At 36.8% G+C, this 18,051-nt stretch overlaps 1 protein-coding gene across 1 annotated transcript in view; it reads left to right on the plus strand.

Annotated features, from left to right (window-relative positions):
- Positions 1-18,051, plus strand: part of DIAPH3 (diaphanous related formin 3) — a gene marked incomplete at both ends in the record, with an annotated part of 252,852 nt that overhangs the window by 26,387 nt on the left and 208,414 nt on the right. The window contains 2 exon segments of the mRNA XM_082489814.1: positions 6,867-6,971; positions 14,955-15,085. Coding sequence (XP_082345940.1) covers positions 6,867-6,971; positions 14,955-15,085 — 236 coding nt within the window.

The raw sequence follows: 18,051 nt of genomic DNA on the forward strand, positions 1-18,051 counted from the left end.
AGGGGCCCAAAACTGAACACAGTACTCGAGGTGAGGCCTCACCAGTGCCGAGTACAGGGGGATGATTACTTCCCTAGTCCGGCTCACCACACTATTCCTGATGCAGGCCAGGATGGTGTTGGCCTTCTTGGCTGCCTGGGCACACTGCTGGCTCATGCTCAGCCGGCTGTCCACCAACACCCCCAGGTCCTTTTCTGCCAGGCAGCTTTCGAGCCACTCCGCCCCCAGTCTGTAGCGCTGCATGGGGTTGTTGTGACCCAAGTGCAGGACCCGACACTTGGCCTTGTTGAACCTCATACCATTGGCCTCAGCCCATCTGTCCAGCCTGTCCAGATCCCTCTGCAGAGCCAATCTACCCTCAAGCAGATCAACACGCCCCTCTAGTTTAGTGTCGTCTGCGAACTTACTGAGGGTGCATTCGATCCCCTCATCCAGATCATTGATAAAGATATTAAAGAGAACGGGCCCCAGCACCGATCCCTGGGGGACACCACTTGTGACTGGACACCAACTGGATTTAACTCCATTTACCACCACTCTCTGGGCACGGCCATCCAGCCAGTTTTTTACCCAGCGAAGAGTACACCTGTCCAGGCCATGAGCAGCCAGTTTCTCCAGGAGAATGCTATGGGAAACGGTGTCAAAAGCCTTGCAAAAATCCAGGTAGATAACATCCACAGCTTTTCCCTCGTCACCAAGTGGGTCACCTTGTCATAGAAGGAGGATGAAGTCTTTGAATTATTTTGACAAGATTTTGCTCCAAATATATTTAAAATGGAAAACTAAAGGTTTCTAATTATTATGAGTGAGATTATGCAATAGATTTTGAGGACGAACAAGAAATGGGGAATCCTGCTGTCTTTCAGGATGACCTGAAACTTTTACAAAGGGATTTTATGCCTTTGGATGTGACAGCAGGGTTTTGCTCTGAACTTATATGCTATGTCACTCTTGCACAAAAAAAAACCCTTAAGGTTCTTGCCTCCAAAGCACACTTGTCTGCACATGCAGTCTCAAATTTGCTTCCTTCCTTAGCTGTTGTCATTGGCTGTGCTACAAAAGACTACTTTCTACTTGCTAGAAAAATGTCATTTGGCATTGGTACCACCTCAATAGGTTGAGGTTTTTTGTCATGGTGATGATGACATTTTGGGCAATTGAAAACTCAATGTGGAATGGCCATGAGAGAACAGAGTGACTGCAATCTGAAGAGCACAGGAATACATTAACAAGGAGAGTGATGCCTAGATTATTATTTCTTTCTCTGCCCCACAGCAAGTAACAAGTAACTCATAAAACGCAAAGGAACAACCAGGGGCTGGGGTGTGGGGGACACTAAATGTGCTATGAGACAAGTTCCTTTATGGAATTTGTAATTCCTGGTACTCAATAAATTCAGTTTAGTTTTGAAGATGCTTTTGTAGAACTGTTGAGCGCTATGACTGAGAGACAGGATTCAGCGTTTTCATGGTTAAGATGATGAAGGGGAGGACTAATTTACTGTGTTATCAACTTTTGTATTAGTACTTGTTCTCATGTGGTCTATTTTTCTTGGTATACCTTGGTGTTTAGGATAATTCACTTCTGTTAAGAAATTTCACTGTGAATAATAGTTGCTACTACTCACGTCACGTTAGGAAATGGGAGAGTGTTTTCATAGAACCTGAAGGTATGCCTCCCTCTGCACATGCCCTGCTACATAAGTGTAAGATGTATTTCTCTGCCATCCCACAGAAATTCTGGTATAGGATAGTCTGTGATGTTGAGACTATGTCAAAAATAATGTAAACTCTCAGTAAATCCTCAGAAACTTACTGTCATGTGTCTAGGTAAACAGAAATGCTTATATCCATGGGTCCTGAAGCAATTAATTCCAATTTTATAACTACTTTGCAAAAATGTGTTAAAGTAATGATGACATCTTGGATAATTTGAATGCTTTCCTAGTTTTGTTGAATAACAAAGAACTTAAACTGTCTTTGATAAACTACTTTATTGGTGTTATTTTAGCTATAACATGTAATACAGAAAAGATTCTTCAAATTATCCATACTTGAATGGACTGGAATAAAGCTAGTTTAGTCACAGTAGATTACATAGCTAATTATATATTGTAGCCTCTAGTTTGCTGTTCTGATCAAATTAAGTGATTTGGCAGTGTGGGGTGGTGAACTTTTTGAATGTTGTAGCCAGGCTTTTAGAGCTAATTTTGCACAAAATAAAAGTAGTCATTTGGTTAGTACTGAAGGGAGCAGTTTCTAAATTCTGAAGTTTCACTGAATGTGTTGCATTATACTTAGGGTTTTCCTGGATGCATACTGATTTCTTCTCCCAGTGGTATCCTTCTTTCTCCCACTTTTATGCAGTGGTATCCTGTGTGGTCACTGAATGTGTTGCATTATACTTTGGGTTTTCCTGGATGCATGCTGATTCCTTCTCCCGGTGGTATCCTTCCTTCTCCCACTTTTATGCAGTGGTATCCTGTGTGGTTTTGATGGCAAAAATTATGAAAGAGTTCATAAAACCAGATAGTTAAAGCCAATAATTAACTATCATTTAGCTCCTTTCATTTCTGTTAGTGCTACTAGAAAAATATCCATATAAAATGACAATAAGTTCTTATTTTCCAAAGAGTTATTGCTCACCTGTAGAATAACTTTAAATGATTTAAGAAGAAATAAAAGAATGGAGTTGAAGTATTTTATAAACTAAGCCACATCTGATGTGCCCCTTGTACTGCTGAATGCTTCTAATCTGTATAAATCAATTGCTTTAACGATGTTTTATTTGTTAAAAACAACAAAGAAACTACTTATTACTGCACACACAGACAAGCTATTTCCTATACATAAACCTGCTGTTACATGTAGGATTATGTAATACAGTTTGTACTGAGAGTTTTCTTTCCTTTTTTTTTTTTTATGTGATTAAAAGTTATATATATATATATATATATTTTCAGGAAAAACAAGCCCTTTGTTTTCTCTTTGTTATTTAAATTCAGAAATTATTTTTCAGAAAATGTGAAAGAGCAAGTTGAAAGAAATGCAAAACTGCTTTAAACAGAAGAATGAACTTTGCAGTAGCTACAGGCTAATGTGAAAAGCTTTTTTCTGTTTGTTTTCCCTCACCCTTAGGTAGGATATACATGCATTTCAGTGTTATTCTGAAAAAAAAGATACAAAATGTGGCATATTGCAGGCAAGGTACTGAAGATGTGATAACTCTCAGAAAACATCAAGAAAGACATAGTCATATATTTTTGTGAAACTTAAAATTGAATACTTTGGTGGTTTCAGTGTTTTTACATTTCTGTTTAGGTAAGTTTTAAAAATACAATTTAAATATTAAATAAAATACAGCTATCCTTATCAAATATACATGTAAAGTGTATTTTCATTTGAAGCCAATATTGCTACGCAATTGTATCTCTGTGGAAAGGAATCCTGAGGCACAGTGTTCCAAAGACATTTATTGGAACTTCCAGAAAAAAACAAATTTATCTGGTAACGTCAAGCTGGACTTGATTACAGTAATTTATAGTTGTCATGTTGTCATGTGCGTATCTCAACACATGTGTTTCCTGGTGTCGTGGTAATAAGAATAGTCATAAATATGTTGTTGTGCATTTAATAAAAAATAATTAATTAAACCGAAATATTTCATCAAATGAGAAATACCTGTAACAAGATAAGATAACAAATTAAAGGCTAGAGGGAATACTAACATTGTAAGTATTTTTGGCAATCTGACTTCATTTCGATTACCTCTTCTCCCTCCCCCCTCATTTTTAAGCTAAGGAAATGTCTTAGATAAGGCATAAAGATTTTTGAGCAGTTGAGAATTTAAAGTTGTAGTATTTTTCTGACTTTGAAAGAATTTGTTATTGAAAAAATATTTAAAGAAGTAAATTGAAAAGAACCTCCTTATCTGTTCTTATTTTAAATGCCTAGCAGTCCCCAAATCTTTATGTCCAAACCCATATATTAATGTCAGAATTCATTGATGAATTATAAAAGTCCTAGCTACTTATGTAATTAACTGCTAAATGCTTGACCGGTACATTAAAATATTTAGATTGATTTGTTGTGTAACTGCTTTAAATTTTTAGGTTTCTGCCTGACCATTTAAAAGCATTCTTAACAGCCTTCCTGTACCCTTTTTTTGACCAGATGATTACTCTAGGTTTTTGATTTTGAAATACTAGACACTACTTTTTGTGGTTGATTGTGTTCTTTCTCATCTTAAAAAAACTGTAGTGACTTTTGTGAGCTTTGATAGAGACAGCTAACTTTAAATATATCACTTTTTTTCCGAATGTTGTATACACACTCACAAAAAATTTTCCACTTTTTTGTGTCTTTGACGAAAATGATCTCTTTGCATAAAATGTATGATCCAAACAGGTTTTTTTTTTAATGTATGTGTATTTAAGCCTGTGATTTTTTTTTATTTTTATTTTTTTTATTTTAATATGGATATTTGAGTCCATGCAGCATTTTGGGATCACACCAGGTTTCCCATCATTAAGTAAATCATAGTAGTTTCTTATTTTGTTTTCATCCAAGAAAATCTAGAAAATGCAGCATGCTCTTTCAAGATAATGTCCCTGACGTTTGATTTAGTATGACGCAACTTTCAAAACATTCAGGAATATGTGTGGCCTTATGCACTGCTAGAATTTTGGTTTGGGCGTAAGCAAATAGTTTCTCCGTGATTTTTTTGGTTGAAGGAATGCAGTATTTTGAAGAACAGAACTATGAGAAAATATGTATGTGTGGCCTCCTTTCTTCCAGCTTGTTTAAACAAAGTTTGTTTGCGTTTACTTTCAGATGTTGGAAGTCACACGAATATGCAAGCTAGAAGCCAAGGAGGCAAAAGATTATATCATTCCTTCTTGAATGAAAGAACTTTTTACAACATGTACCCTGTGTTTATTTGATTCTGAAAATATCAAATAATAAAATAGTGTATATATAGTATCAAATACACAAATCTGATACTGTAAATACACTATATAATATTAACTAAATAATAAAAATACTGATTTAACAGTAATTTAGTAGATGATAAGTAATAATTTAAATGCATTCTAGACTGAAGTGAGGAACTTTTTCTAGTCCTTCAGGAAAGGAAACAGTAACATTTGGGCGGGAGAGAAATCCAGAATCTACACAAAATTGCCTTAATTGTGCTTGGAAGAGTTCAGCTTAAGGGCTCAAGCATTTCCAGTGATGTCTTCTCACAGCTTGGATATATACAAAACTCTAAATGTTTCTTGGAACTGTGCTTGATTCTGTCCTATTCAATATGAAAACTAGTGAAAGACAAGGAAACTTAAGTTCCAGTGTAGTATAAAATTTTGGACTTTAGTTGTTTTTTTTTTCTTAAAATTCTAAGGTTACGAGTTTGCTTGCTGTTTGTCTTTGATTTTTGACTAGGTGAAATAGCTTTGATATCAAGATGGTTACCCACTGAATTTGTAGCATTCTTCTGCCAAAGCTGGTGGGGATTCACCTCCTGAGTCTCAGCTGGAAATAAGTGCAGCAATTTTTGCTAAGCTTGGGTGACCATAGTAATGCTGTGTGTTCTTGTATGTGTGTGTGTCTAAGTTGTTCCTTAAAGCTTTTATTTTGTGTACCTTTTTTTTTTTTTTTTTTTTTTACCTCCAGCATGATAGGAAATGTCATTTCTCACAGATGTGGAGCTGATTACAATGATCAGAGCACTTCTAGGCTGGCACAGTAAAATGTCAATGAATAGCTGCTGTATGCCTTTGAATGTGGTTCTGCATCTGCTTTTTTTGACTTCTGGGTTTATGTTGGAATGAATGAATTGTGATGGGGTTTTGATAACAGTTGAAGGTGTTGATTTAATGATCAAATCATCAGAATTTACCTGTTGCAAAGGTGAATGTTACTTTGTGAACTGCTGTCAGGGCAAAGCAGATTTTGCTGCCCAGGATTAAGTGTTTGAGGACGGAGGAACAGAATTGTGGACCAAATGGACCAAATGATATATCTATCATTGAAAAGACTGTTCTAAGAGACCCGTCTGAGTACATTTAGAAATGTTTTAGGAATTGTTAAATAACACTTTTCTGTAGTTTAGTGCGTGTGTGTGTGAAACTGTAGGTGATTTCTAAGAAGAGATTACGCTAGTAATGGTTGTGATGCTCTTGTTTATCCTGGCATAGTTGACTTTTTTTTTTAGTCTGAGTTGCTAGGGAAGATCATAGAATCATATAATGGTTTAGGTTGGAAAGGACCTTAAAGATCATCAAGTTCCAACCCCCCTGCCATAGGCAGGGACACCTCCCACTAGACCAGGTTGCCCAAGGACACGTCCAGCCTGGCCTTGAACACCCCCAGGGATGGGGCCTCAACAACCTCTCTGGGCAACCTGTTCCAGTGCCTTACCACCCTTAAAGTGAAAAACTTCTTCCTAATGTTCAATCTGAAACTCTTCCAGTTTGAAGCCATTCCCCCTCATCCTATCGCTACAAGCCCTAGTAAAAAGTCCTTCCCCAGCTCTCCTGTAGGCCCCCTTTAGGTACTGAAAGGCCGCAATAATATCTCCCCGGAGCCTTCTCTTCTCCAGGCTGAACAGCCCCAACTCTTTCAGCCTCTCCTCATAGGAGAGGTGCTTTTGCCCTCGGATGGATAAAGATGGATAAAGATTTTTATGGTTGTGAGTAACTTATGAAAACTATGAAAAGCTGTTTGTATAACAGCCTTCAGTTGGTCAGCTTCATATTTTGGTGTCTTTATTTTTTAAAATCAGTCTCTTATAGTTAAACAACTGTGTTGCTGGATGACATGTAAAACTTCCCCCCCCCTCCTTTTTTTATTTCCTTCTCATTCTAGGAAGATATGAATTTAAATGAAGACAAGAAGATGCCATTGAGAGAAAAAGATTTTAATACCAAAAAAGAAATGGTGATGCAATATATTAGCACTGCTTCTAAGTCTGTAAGTAAATTTCTTTGAAGACATCAAAAATTACTTAATGTTTACATTATTTCCTATTGGTGAGAAAAAGCAATGCATGCATATTATATTCTTTTGACTATCTTTTTTTTCTCATAGTCACAAACATTTTTAAAGGGCACTATCTCATTATTTTACAAGCTGCAATGAAAGATAGTCGCTTGTACTTGAGGTGTATCTTCTGCATACAGAACAGCATTTATTTTTGGTAAAGGTATGGCTGTTGATGGAGATGGAAAGATTCTGTGGAAAACTTATTGGAAAAGTTTGATGTGAACCTTTTTTCTTTTCTAGCACTTTTTAAAAAGAATTCCCTAACTGATAAACCTTTTTAATACTTGACTTCAGCACAGAATTCATGTTGTGATGCTATGTAATAATTGATAATGAAAGTGTTGCACATGAGCTCAATTAGTGTCCATTTTTTATTTATTGTGATAATTACTGGTTGTTTTAGAGAAGTGGAAGGAGTTGTGTACTGGGCAGTTTAAGGATTAAGATGGCATAAGAAGAACTACTCTAGTTTCTGCAAAGTGGGGACTGACTCCAGTGCTAAATGCTGCAGTGTTAGTATTGTCCTCAGACCTTTTGATTGTTTTAGAGTTCATATATTTGATTCTTTGGCTCTCACTGCTCCACGCATGTAGAGATATCAGTAAAAATTGCCCATATGTAATTATGACTAAATACTGAGAAAAGAAGACATTAAATATAGTAACTTAAATGAGGTATTTAACTTGTTGTGTACTTTAAATTATGTACCTTATTCATGTAATGCTCTAGCACTTTTAGGAAAGTAGATGCCTAGTGCAGGACTGAACTCTCTGGAGATTGTTTTATTTAAGATGAGCTTATCAAAGCTACTGGTCCTTCTATAGCATAAAAATTCCGTAGTACTGGAAGAGTAGGAGGTCTAGCCTGTTTTTCTGTTTGAGAGATGCTTCATGGGAAATCAGGAAACCTCAGCCTAGTAAATCTCACCTAGTGAGTCTTAGCCCAAACCAACGTGTCGATGTTTGTATGTTGTTGACACCCCTAGCCTCCACACACATTCTGAGACCTCAGTTGTTTGATCTAAAAAGTAATGTGACAGTAGGACACGGCTGGCTGTGCAGAGTTGCTGCATCCACACCTATTGCTGGAATATTAGCCCCTTGATGACCGCGATGTTAAGACTCTCTTTCATGTGAACTCTTTCATGTTAGTTTTCGTGTTAGCTCTTTACTTCCTGGCACTTAAAACTTGCAAAGAACTGAAGCCTATAGCAGAATAGGTTTTCTTGATCCTTCTTTCTGAGTGCTATTTACAATAAATATTTTTTTTTCTTTGGTTGTCATCACACTTGTTTTTTGGCAATGGAGTTTCTTGCACTATGCTCAAAGCAGCCATACAGGATAGTCTTTAGTACAAGTGTGTCTTCTTCCGCAGGGTAGTGATTTGTTTCCACACACTGTTGTCTTACGTGTTTTTGTAAAGCCCTCAACAGCTTTACCCCTTCTGCTGCCAGCCCACCAGTCCTCCTTTCTGCTGTGGTCGATCGCTGAAGACTAACTCGTGCAGGGAAACTCTTGTCTTTGCTGAACTCTGGTGTTACTGTATAACTGGGAGGAGCTATTTCCGTCATGCATAGATTCAGCTGTTTGATACAGTAGTGCTGCAGACAAATTCAGCTTAGTGCTGGAGATACTGGGATGGGAAACTCCTTCCCCTGCCCCTGCAAACTCTTTGTTCCTGGCAGGCTCTTTCATGGCTCAAATGCATTGCACTGTCCACGTGCCTTCTCAGTCTAGAGAGAGTAGCACACTGCATGTCCAGGGTACTCGGCAAAGTTTTGGTGTACTTTGACTTGATGAGTGTCATAGTTTTTCAGAAGAGCTGAAGTGCCATATAGCCACTGAATATTATGTACAACTAACCCCATCTAAGGTATCTCTTTCTACGAGTGATATTGCACTAACATCTTTTGATAGTTCATAGTTCTCACACTTTAAGGAGACAAGGACTAAGCTGTGTTGTGTTGGGGCAAATATCTTCATTGCCAACTGCTATACAGAGTACTGAGCAGGTTTCATTTAAAGCAGTTATCATTATAAAAACTATTAAAATGAGGAACAGAGGCTACGACTCTAATAAATCACTGAAAATGAAGCATCCTCTGGTGATCAAAGTGGACTCCACTATAGTCAATGCTTCATTATTGACCTCAGTATCAGGGTTTCTTTTTCTTAGAAATGCAGAACTCCTTTCCAACATTCACAAAGCACATCTCTGCCAGTTTCGAGATGCATCATTATTCTGGGTTTGGTGGGGCTATACTCAGGTGCTTGTTTATGTGTAAAATACTGTGACCAACCTCTGTGTATGCATGAGATGTTTAGAATGAATCCATCACTTCAGGACTCAAAGTTACTTAAAAGTGACCAGAGTTCTACTGATGTGCATTGTCCAATACTCATTCATTTCACTCCACTTTGCTTAGAGACTTCTTAAACAGTTGGCTGAAAGCATGCTTCTGTATATATGTCTGTATATATTTGTCTTTAAGTGTGCCGTTACCATCACTCTTTATAACATGTTGAGGGGCTTCCTGTAGAAATATTGCTTAGAATAAACAGTCTTGGGGTTTGAGATGCTAGTAGTGCTTACTGAAAATTTGAACGGTAGCAAAAATTGTATGCTTGGAAGAATTCCGCTCAAGTACTTCAATATTCTGCTAGTACCGTCTTTCTTGTTTCCGTGTAATGTACAGTGTTTAGATGAAGCCTTATTTCTTCCCTTAAAAACATTATCTTAGAGATGTATATCGCATATTTTTTAAACCATTATGGCTTGGAAATCTTGAATGAAATTTCTGTCTGCAGTGGTGTCATGTCTTATTTATCAGGAAATAGTTGGAGAAGGGAACAACAGTTGTCTTTAAAGGCTATTGTGTGAGTGTGAATTCTCATCTACCAAAAGCAGTGTGGTCCTGATTGTTGTTAGAGATCGTTATGTCCAATGTATTTTCTGTGTTTTTATAGTTGTTTGTGTGTATTATGATTATTTAAGGTTAGAAACAGGGTCACATTTTTAAGCGCTATCTAAACACATACAAAGATGTTCCAGCTCAGAAAAGTTTTAAAAATCAATTTCCATGTTATGGAGTTAATGCTCAAGTGGAAATAAAAGCAACATTGCTATAATTTTACTCTCCCATAAGTTTTGCTGTTCTGTATGTTGAACATACACAAATTGGGTTTTTAAAGTGAGTTTTCTTCACAAGATTTTGTTTTTGTTGTGCGGCTTACTCCCTTGTAATGTTTTAACTGAATTAATTAATGCTGACTTCATACTGCATCTGCTCACAGACCAGTTGTTTTTCAGTTGAGCAATTAAATTTCTAGAGGCACTGATGCCTCGAGATATTTCCTGCTTCTCAGTTAACTTGAGCATTTTAAATTTAAGCAGCTTTCCCATGCAGAAATGTAGCTAATATAGTCAGTTTCACAATTGGTACCAAATGCAGCTCTCATTTTATTTAAGCACTGGCAGATGTATCATATTCTTATGTTGCAGAACCTTGATGTAACTACGGATAAGTGGTACTTGGTACTGTGCGTATGTTGTACAGACGTTCACAGTTTATTGGCATCTTTCACATAGGGTAGGAGTCTGAAAAGGGTTGGCTGGTTACTGTCTGGATATTGATCTGAGTCTCCATTGCTTGTGACACTGTCTTCAGATAGGTCAGATGAGACTCTCTGAAATGTCATTCTAGTGAATTCTTATAGTCTGGCCGGGCTCTTGTCCCATGTGACGTTTCCACCATGCACATTGCTATTGATTATATTAAATTACTTGCAAAACATCTTCTAACCATCTTAACTCTATGTCCTGTCCATATGACTGTCCTATATGACTGTTTCTGCATCAAAAGAAAGCAGTTTTACTGACTATTTATAAGTATGTTACTTATATCCAGCTTGGTCAATTTTACAGCAGAAACTACTGGGGGAAGTCACTGGAAATGACAGATTCTCCACCCAGGGTTTTAATCCCTATGCTTAGGCATACAAGTAGTGCTTATCAACTAGTCTATGCACAGCAGGAGCTGCCAGGAGAATTTCTAGGACTTTTTGAAATTTCCAACTGGAGAGCTCCTGTAACATATAGTTAAATACTTTGTCTTGAAGGCTGCTAGGGGTTTTTTTGGTCACCTTGTCTCTAGTCAGCCCATTATCTCATCTATGCAGAGACCAGCAGGGAAGATCTGGGATCTGTATATGCTGTATATGCATACAGGCACAGCCACGATCCCCTGTTACAACACAGTTATAACAATTCCCTCCTTGTATCACAATCATAACTCAAATTCCCCTGATTGTGCCTCAGGGGTATATATTGCCTAGTCTTAAAATCTTTGAGGATTACTGTAACAGGATGGATGTGCTCAGTATATAAGCTCATGAATAACCAGGCAGAAACCTTGTCACCAGTTCCCCAGTGAATTTGTAGTTTTTTGGGCAACTTACGGTGTAGTAGCTTTTACCTTTCATGTTTTTTATTTAGTAGCTTTTTTATTTAGTAGCTTTTAACTTTCATATTTTTTATTTGATATTTAGTTCTTAATATTAAGAATGCTTTTTTGTTTTATTTAGGATCTTCTACATTTGGCTTGGAGATTCTCTCCAGTTGTGTTTTTTCTCATTCCTCTTTAGATATAGCTGTGTCAAAGCTGTAGGGGAGCTGAGCTTTCTTCCCTTATGGAAATGCAAGTAATTATACCATCTTGGTGAGATTTGTGGAATAAATTTTCCAACTAGATGTTTTTTGAGGAGGTGGTATTCTGTTTCTGGCATTACCAATGCATACTGTTAACTCTTGGACCCAGTGAATATCTGAAGAGATTAAAGTAAGTTCCCTTGCTGCAGGCCCTTTCTGACTTCAGTATTATGTGGCTATGAATTAAACGCAGCACATGAAATGGGCACAAGTTAGAACACAGGAAGTTCCGTTCAAATACACGGAAAAACTTCTTTACAGTGAGGGTGACAGAGCCCTGGCACAGGCTGCCCAGGGAGGTTGTGGAGTCCCCTTCTCTGTTTCAAGACCCGCCTGGATGCAGTCCTGAGTAACGTGCTCTAGGCAATCCTGCTTTAGCAGGGGAGTTGGACTAGATGATCTCTAGAGGTCCCTTCCAACTCTGAAAATTCTGTGATTCTCTGATTCTGTGAAAGAAAACTGAAAATACTGTGTTTCTTTTTATTTGTGGGAATGTCTATTGTTATTGATTTTTGTTTTCTCTGGGGTTCCTAGATCTCTAATTCTAAGGTTCCCCTCAACTCTCATCCCTTTCTGGTCATCTCATCTACTATTTTGTGGAACATAGTTATTGGAAGTGACTCTCATATTTAAGCAAATAGGGATCTCCATCAATTTAGAGGCATGTTTGGAATGACATTGCATGTATTAAGTGTGGTGTATCAAAAGATATCATGACATGCTATAGCTTCAGGGTGATTCCTGGCAGTAGTCTTTTTTTTGGCACATGGAACATCTATTTCTCAAGTCTGAGGAAATATAGTTGGAGCAGAGAGGTAGTATAGCCCCTAATAGCCATCCAATATTCCCTTATCACAGAGTCATGGAATAGAATGATTGAGGCTGGAAGAGATCTCTGGAGATCATCTTGTCCAACCCCTTATCTAGTCCATTTTTTTAATAACTCTCATAAAGGAGATTGTACAGTCTGCCTGGGCAACCTGTTCCAGTGCTTGACCAGCATCATGGTTAAAAAAAAAAAAAAAAAATAAGGGGGGAGGGGGGAAGTTTGTGTTTATGTCTTATGTTTAACTAATTTCCTGTATTTCAATTTATGCCTCTTGTCCTTTCACTGATAGGGTTCCCCTGAGCCTTCTCTTCTTGGGGCTAAAGAATCTCAGTTCTATTGGCCTCTCCACATATAACAGATGATCCTTTGTGTCCACAGCCCTTTCTGGACTTATTTCAGTATATCCATGTCTCTATCATGCTGGGGAGCCCAGAACTGGCCACAGTACTCCAGATGTGTCTCACCATTGCTGAGCTGAGGGGAAGGATCATATCCCTTGACCAGCTGGTGATGCCCTTCCGTATGGTCAACTTGTCATCTACCAGGACCACAGTGTTTTTCTACAAACCTACTTTCCAGCTGGTTAGCTCCAACACATGTTGGTGCATGGGATTATTCCTCCCCAGGTTCAGGATTTAGTGTTTCCTATTGTGGAACTCCCTGAAATTCCTCTGCCCATTTCTCCTATCTGTTGAGGTCCCTCTGAATGGCAGCATGGCAGTCTGGTCTGTCAACCACTCTTCCCAGTTTTTCACCTCTCCACTAGAAACTATTTCATCATCTTCTACATCAGGAGGAGAAGAGTTTATTTTTCAATACTTCTTGAGGATCTACCGAAGTGAGAAAACATGTATGTATGTATGTATGTAGCTCTGTATAGTAACATAATGAGACTGCCTCATGATTTGCAGTGGATAATTTCAAGTTATTATTGCACTGCAAGTCTAATTTTCTTCAACTCCTGACTTAAGCCACTAGATAATAGAGTATTATTTAGTTACTCTCTTTAGTGCTTCATGAATGAATAGTTGTACTTCTGCTCTCAAAAAAAGGAGTCTTTCCAATGAATTAAGTCAAATATAGGTTATATACCCCATTGTATGCTTCTTTTTTTTTGGAATTTAGGTATGTTCTGTAGAAAATATATGTATGTATCTTCATGTCATAAATGGATATTAGGTATAGTAGACTTCTTACATTCCACGGTCTACAAATTTTGTCTTTGCTGCTACTTTAAAAAAAAGGGGGAGGAGGATACTCTTAAGAATAAGATCAATGCTTCTTACATTTGCTGTTTTAATTACAAATTATAGAGCTTCATTAGTTCAGTATAACCATTGCCTTATTGAAAACAATGGATACTGTATATCCTTCATAAGAATCATTCATATCTTGAATTTATTAAGCGACATTTGACACCACAGATACAATAATGAGTCAAAGTCAGTGTCGTTCAACCTATATTGCTTGGAACAGAAAATATTTTGTTTGCACAAAACTACTTTTGCAGTGCTGTGTTGCCTTGCCTTTGCATTTTCCTTTCTGTATTCCGGTTATCCATGTCCCTGTTTGCCTCCCCAGCTGCCAAAAAGAGCAAAACCCCAAAAACAAGGCAAAATCCAGACTCAGAAGGCTGAGTAAATGTCCTTATGTTATTGCATCAATGTTTATGTTGCACTGCGTTGTTACAGGTGGCAAATACAACAAAGGAGGAGCTTGCATTTATCTTTAGAACTTCAGTGATTCTAAAAAAAAATTTTTTTCTTTTTTCTTTCTTTTAAGTTCTTTTGCTTTGTCTCTAAGGGCTAAAGATAGTCTGTTTTTATAATCCCAGTCTCATATATTCCTCATCTGAGGGACCTTTAAGGGAAAAGCATTTTACAACATTATCTGCAAGAACTCAAGTTACTGCATTAACATCCTGAGTACTCTTCTGGTGCACTAGTTCTCCTCTCTGTATTCTCATATGACTGCAGTCACCCTTCTGGACATTCGCCCTGTGATCTCTTCAGACCATCTCAGAATTGTGTTTTTTTTTTTTCTTCTGTTGAGTATTGCAGATTAAGATGTTTGCAATGCATAAACAGAATCCATTCATCTCAAAAATTATATTTCACTGAGTGTGCATGATAGGTTTCTACATTCGATGCCAGCTGCTTTTGAATACTAATGATAAATTTGTTCACAAATTGACAAAAATTTAGTCATCATTTAGCATATCTAGTAGATGGACAACAAACAGTCACAGGTTTAGGACTAAATTATATCTCTTTTCCCCTGTTTTTTCAAGGAACAGAAATGAAGGTTAGCCATTAATAATCTATTCAAGTTCTATATGTGCCAAATAAAAAATTAACGTATATTCTGTATTTCAGGGAAGTCTCAAGAACAGTCGGAAGATTTCACCCCAAGAGTTTATTCAGGAATTAAAATCTGGGTCAACAGATGAAAGACTAGTCACTTGCTTAGAATCTCTCCGTGTGTCCTTGACTAGTAATCCTGTCAGGTAACATTATTAACACATATTGCAAAGATTAATTATATTCTTATTTCTTAATGGATTAAAATTAATGGATCTGTAGATGTCCGTGTTTCAAGGTTTTCCAGGTAATGAATGTGTATGCATTAGTGAATGGTTGTACCTTTTTTCTCTTTTTTCATTGATTATGTATCTTCTGTAGATCTATTTTTCTGCAGACTTCACTGATCTGTACAAGGTAATGCTAACAGAATGTAAAACAAGTTTAGTGCAGAGCAATTCGCTTTATTTCCTAGTGCTAAACAGTCAAAAGTTGTTTTTTTATTTTTTAAATATTCTCTTTAATCTTTTAACTTTGTCAGGGTGATTAATAATGGGAGATAGGCACCTTGGTGTAAGTTTGTTAGCCAGAAAGCATATATATTTTTAATTGTATACTCCTCCTTCTGTCCATTGTGCTTTAGGCTTTCTTCCTTGCTGTCTCTTAGTAATTTTTGCTGTATCTGTAGGGTTTATCTATACAGAAGAGAGCACATTAGTTTACCTGTGCTTTTTTTAAAAAAAAGGCTAACTCTTGAGTAATCATAACTCTTAAAACTGATATCAGTCTTTATGTTTAATTTTGACTTAATCTGTGCAACTTGATTTGTGGATGCTGGCTTTATTTTATTAAATTCTATTTTTTTCTGTTCTACTCTATTTACAACCTTTGTTTTAGAGTTCCTATTTAAGCCAATGGTTGAACACATGATTTTGGGAAACTGTTTTGGGTTTAGTTCAAAATAACACAAACGAAATGTTGGGAATGCTTCCAGAAAGGATTAGACAACGTGCTTCTTTCTGCATCTGGCTTGCCAGACTTGTTGATGTGGGTCTTCTGTACGGGTGTTTGCTTCTTTCTTTCTATTAATTTGTTTTTGAATAGTATTGCTCTGACGGGAAGAAACATGCTTTATGTTAACCTGAGTTTTTCTGACGGAGTATTTTACAGACTATATACTTCCTCCATGACTGTGAAGCTACTTTTTGATGTAGTACTGCTTCATCTTCTTTGCTTAAATAAATAAATAAATAAATAAATACACCCGACCCACAACCCCAGAGATTTTTTTTTTTTTTTTTTTAAATTTCTACTTATGTTGACTGAACAAAGAGAACTTTGCTTGTTAGTTTACATCTGGAAAGACAAACACAAAATGCATGAAATGTATGACAACTTAAATTTAGAGCAATCTCTTGTCTCTGTTCTTGATATGACTGAATAGTTTAATATTTTTGTACATGATCCCCTTTACTGCTCCTTCCCCATATACCAAAAGAAAAGTTAATCCCTCTCCCCCAAAAAAACCAAACCAAACCGAAACCCATGATCTTGGTGAGGTACTAGTTCTGCCTGAGAGCACAGTACAATGTGATGACATGAAGGGGTGAGGAAGATTGAGAAATGTTGTCAAAGTAAGGAATGTGGAGGCCAGCTGTAAGAGAACGGTGTTGGTCTATGCCTCAGACATTTGATAGAGAGTGCAAGTTGAACTGGACTATGACGTTGTAATAGTGCATCTGATCAATACCAAATGTCTGGTGACCAATATTATCTGGAAGAAGAAAGTACAGAAACTTAGAAGTTTTACAGCAACTAAATATTATGAAATTTTCAACTAATTAGGTTTTCCACAAATGTGTCACTTAGAATAAGGAAATGATTAGAAATCTGAAGATACATGAGTACAGGCAAATGCTTTTGTGCATGTAGAAATGGAAAAACAAATGTTTTCATTTTCATAAGCTTAGTGTATTTTATATCAGTCCTTCAAATCATGCTAGAAGGGTATGATACATTCTTGATATCAAGGTATTGCATTGTTACTTTTGAGAGATTAGTTCCATTACCATATTGGTACTAGTTCTAGATTGCGACACTGGCTTTAACTTTCTTCAGTGAGACATAAACTATGGTAGGTAGGCTATTTCACAGTTGAATCTAAGTCCTAACTTGACCATAATTTATTAAAATTTAAATTCAGTTTGAAACATTAAGCAGAACATAAGGGACAACATAAAAGAACTGTAATGCTTGGAGTGAAACTCATTAAGTTAATGGATTTATGGCCAAAGAATAGATCTGAATTTGCGAGGTTTGAATTGGAAGGAGACTGACTGTAGCTGGCAAAAATACTAGAGAAGAGGTATTTAGGTAGGCATTTAGGTTTCGTAAAAACCCCTTCTCTATTACTTGTCCATGAACGCATTTTACTCTACAAATCAAAAGAAGGATCACAACCAGTAGAACTTGTGGGTTCTGGAACAGTCTTCTGGTGTATTGAGTGGTGCTGAAAAAGACTGTTAAGAGAGACTTCACTAGACTTAAACAGAGCATTTAAAAATAGCCTTAGTAAAAAACTAAGTTCATCCATAGGACTTATATGCAAAAATAGCAAAAATGTAACAGTGGCATGCTGTTCTTTGTACTAAAAATTTGTGAAGTAAACATTTTTAAACCACGTCCCCTTCTTTCTAATGAGTAACAGCAGTTGATGTTCATTGGATGCAGAAATTGGTGACCTTGATTTTCCTATCAGCAGCCAGTTCTTTGAGTAAGAACTTGCTTTGACACATAAATACTGAACTCTAGTCCAGCTGCTATAAATCCATTATTATTTTTAACTCCGGTTTCATATGATATGGACAGTGAGAAATAACTGATAAAACTTTGGGATTTTATTTTGTGCATGTTTATAACTAAGAATAAACGTATGATTTTTTAACAGGATGAGAATTAAATTTAGATTGAGTCTAGTCTGGCATTCTTCACATATGTGGGCTGTGATCTTTTTGACAATATATAATTTAGGGGTTTTTGCTGTTTTTCCAAATACTATACTTTAATCAACTTAACTTTTAAACGTGTTGACATTTCAGTTTCTGATGCAAGAGCTGGTTCTACAACATTGTTTTCAATTAGTCAGTTTTGTGAAATGTATTTTTAGTTCACA

The sequence above is a fragment of the Vanellus vanellus genome, assembly GCF_965231255.1.
Source record: "Vanellus vanellus genome assembly, chromosome: 1".
Lineage (NCBI taxonomy): Eukaryota > Metazoa > Chordata > Aves > Charadriiformes > Charadriidae > Vanellus > Vanellus vanellus.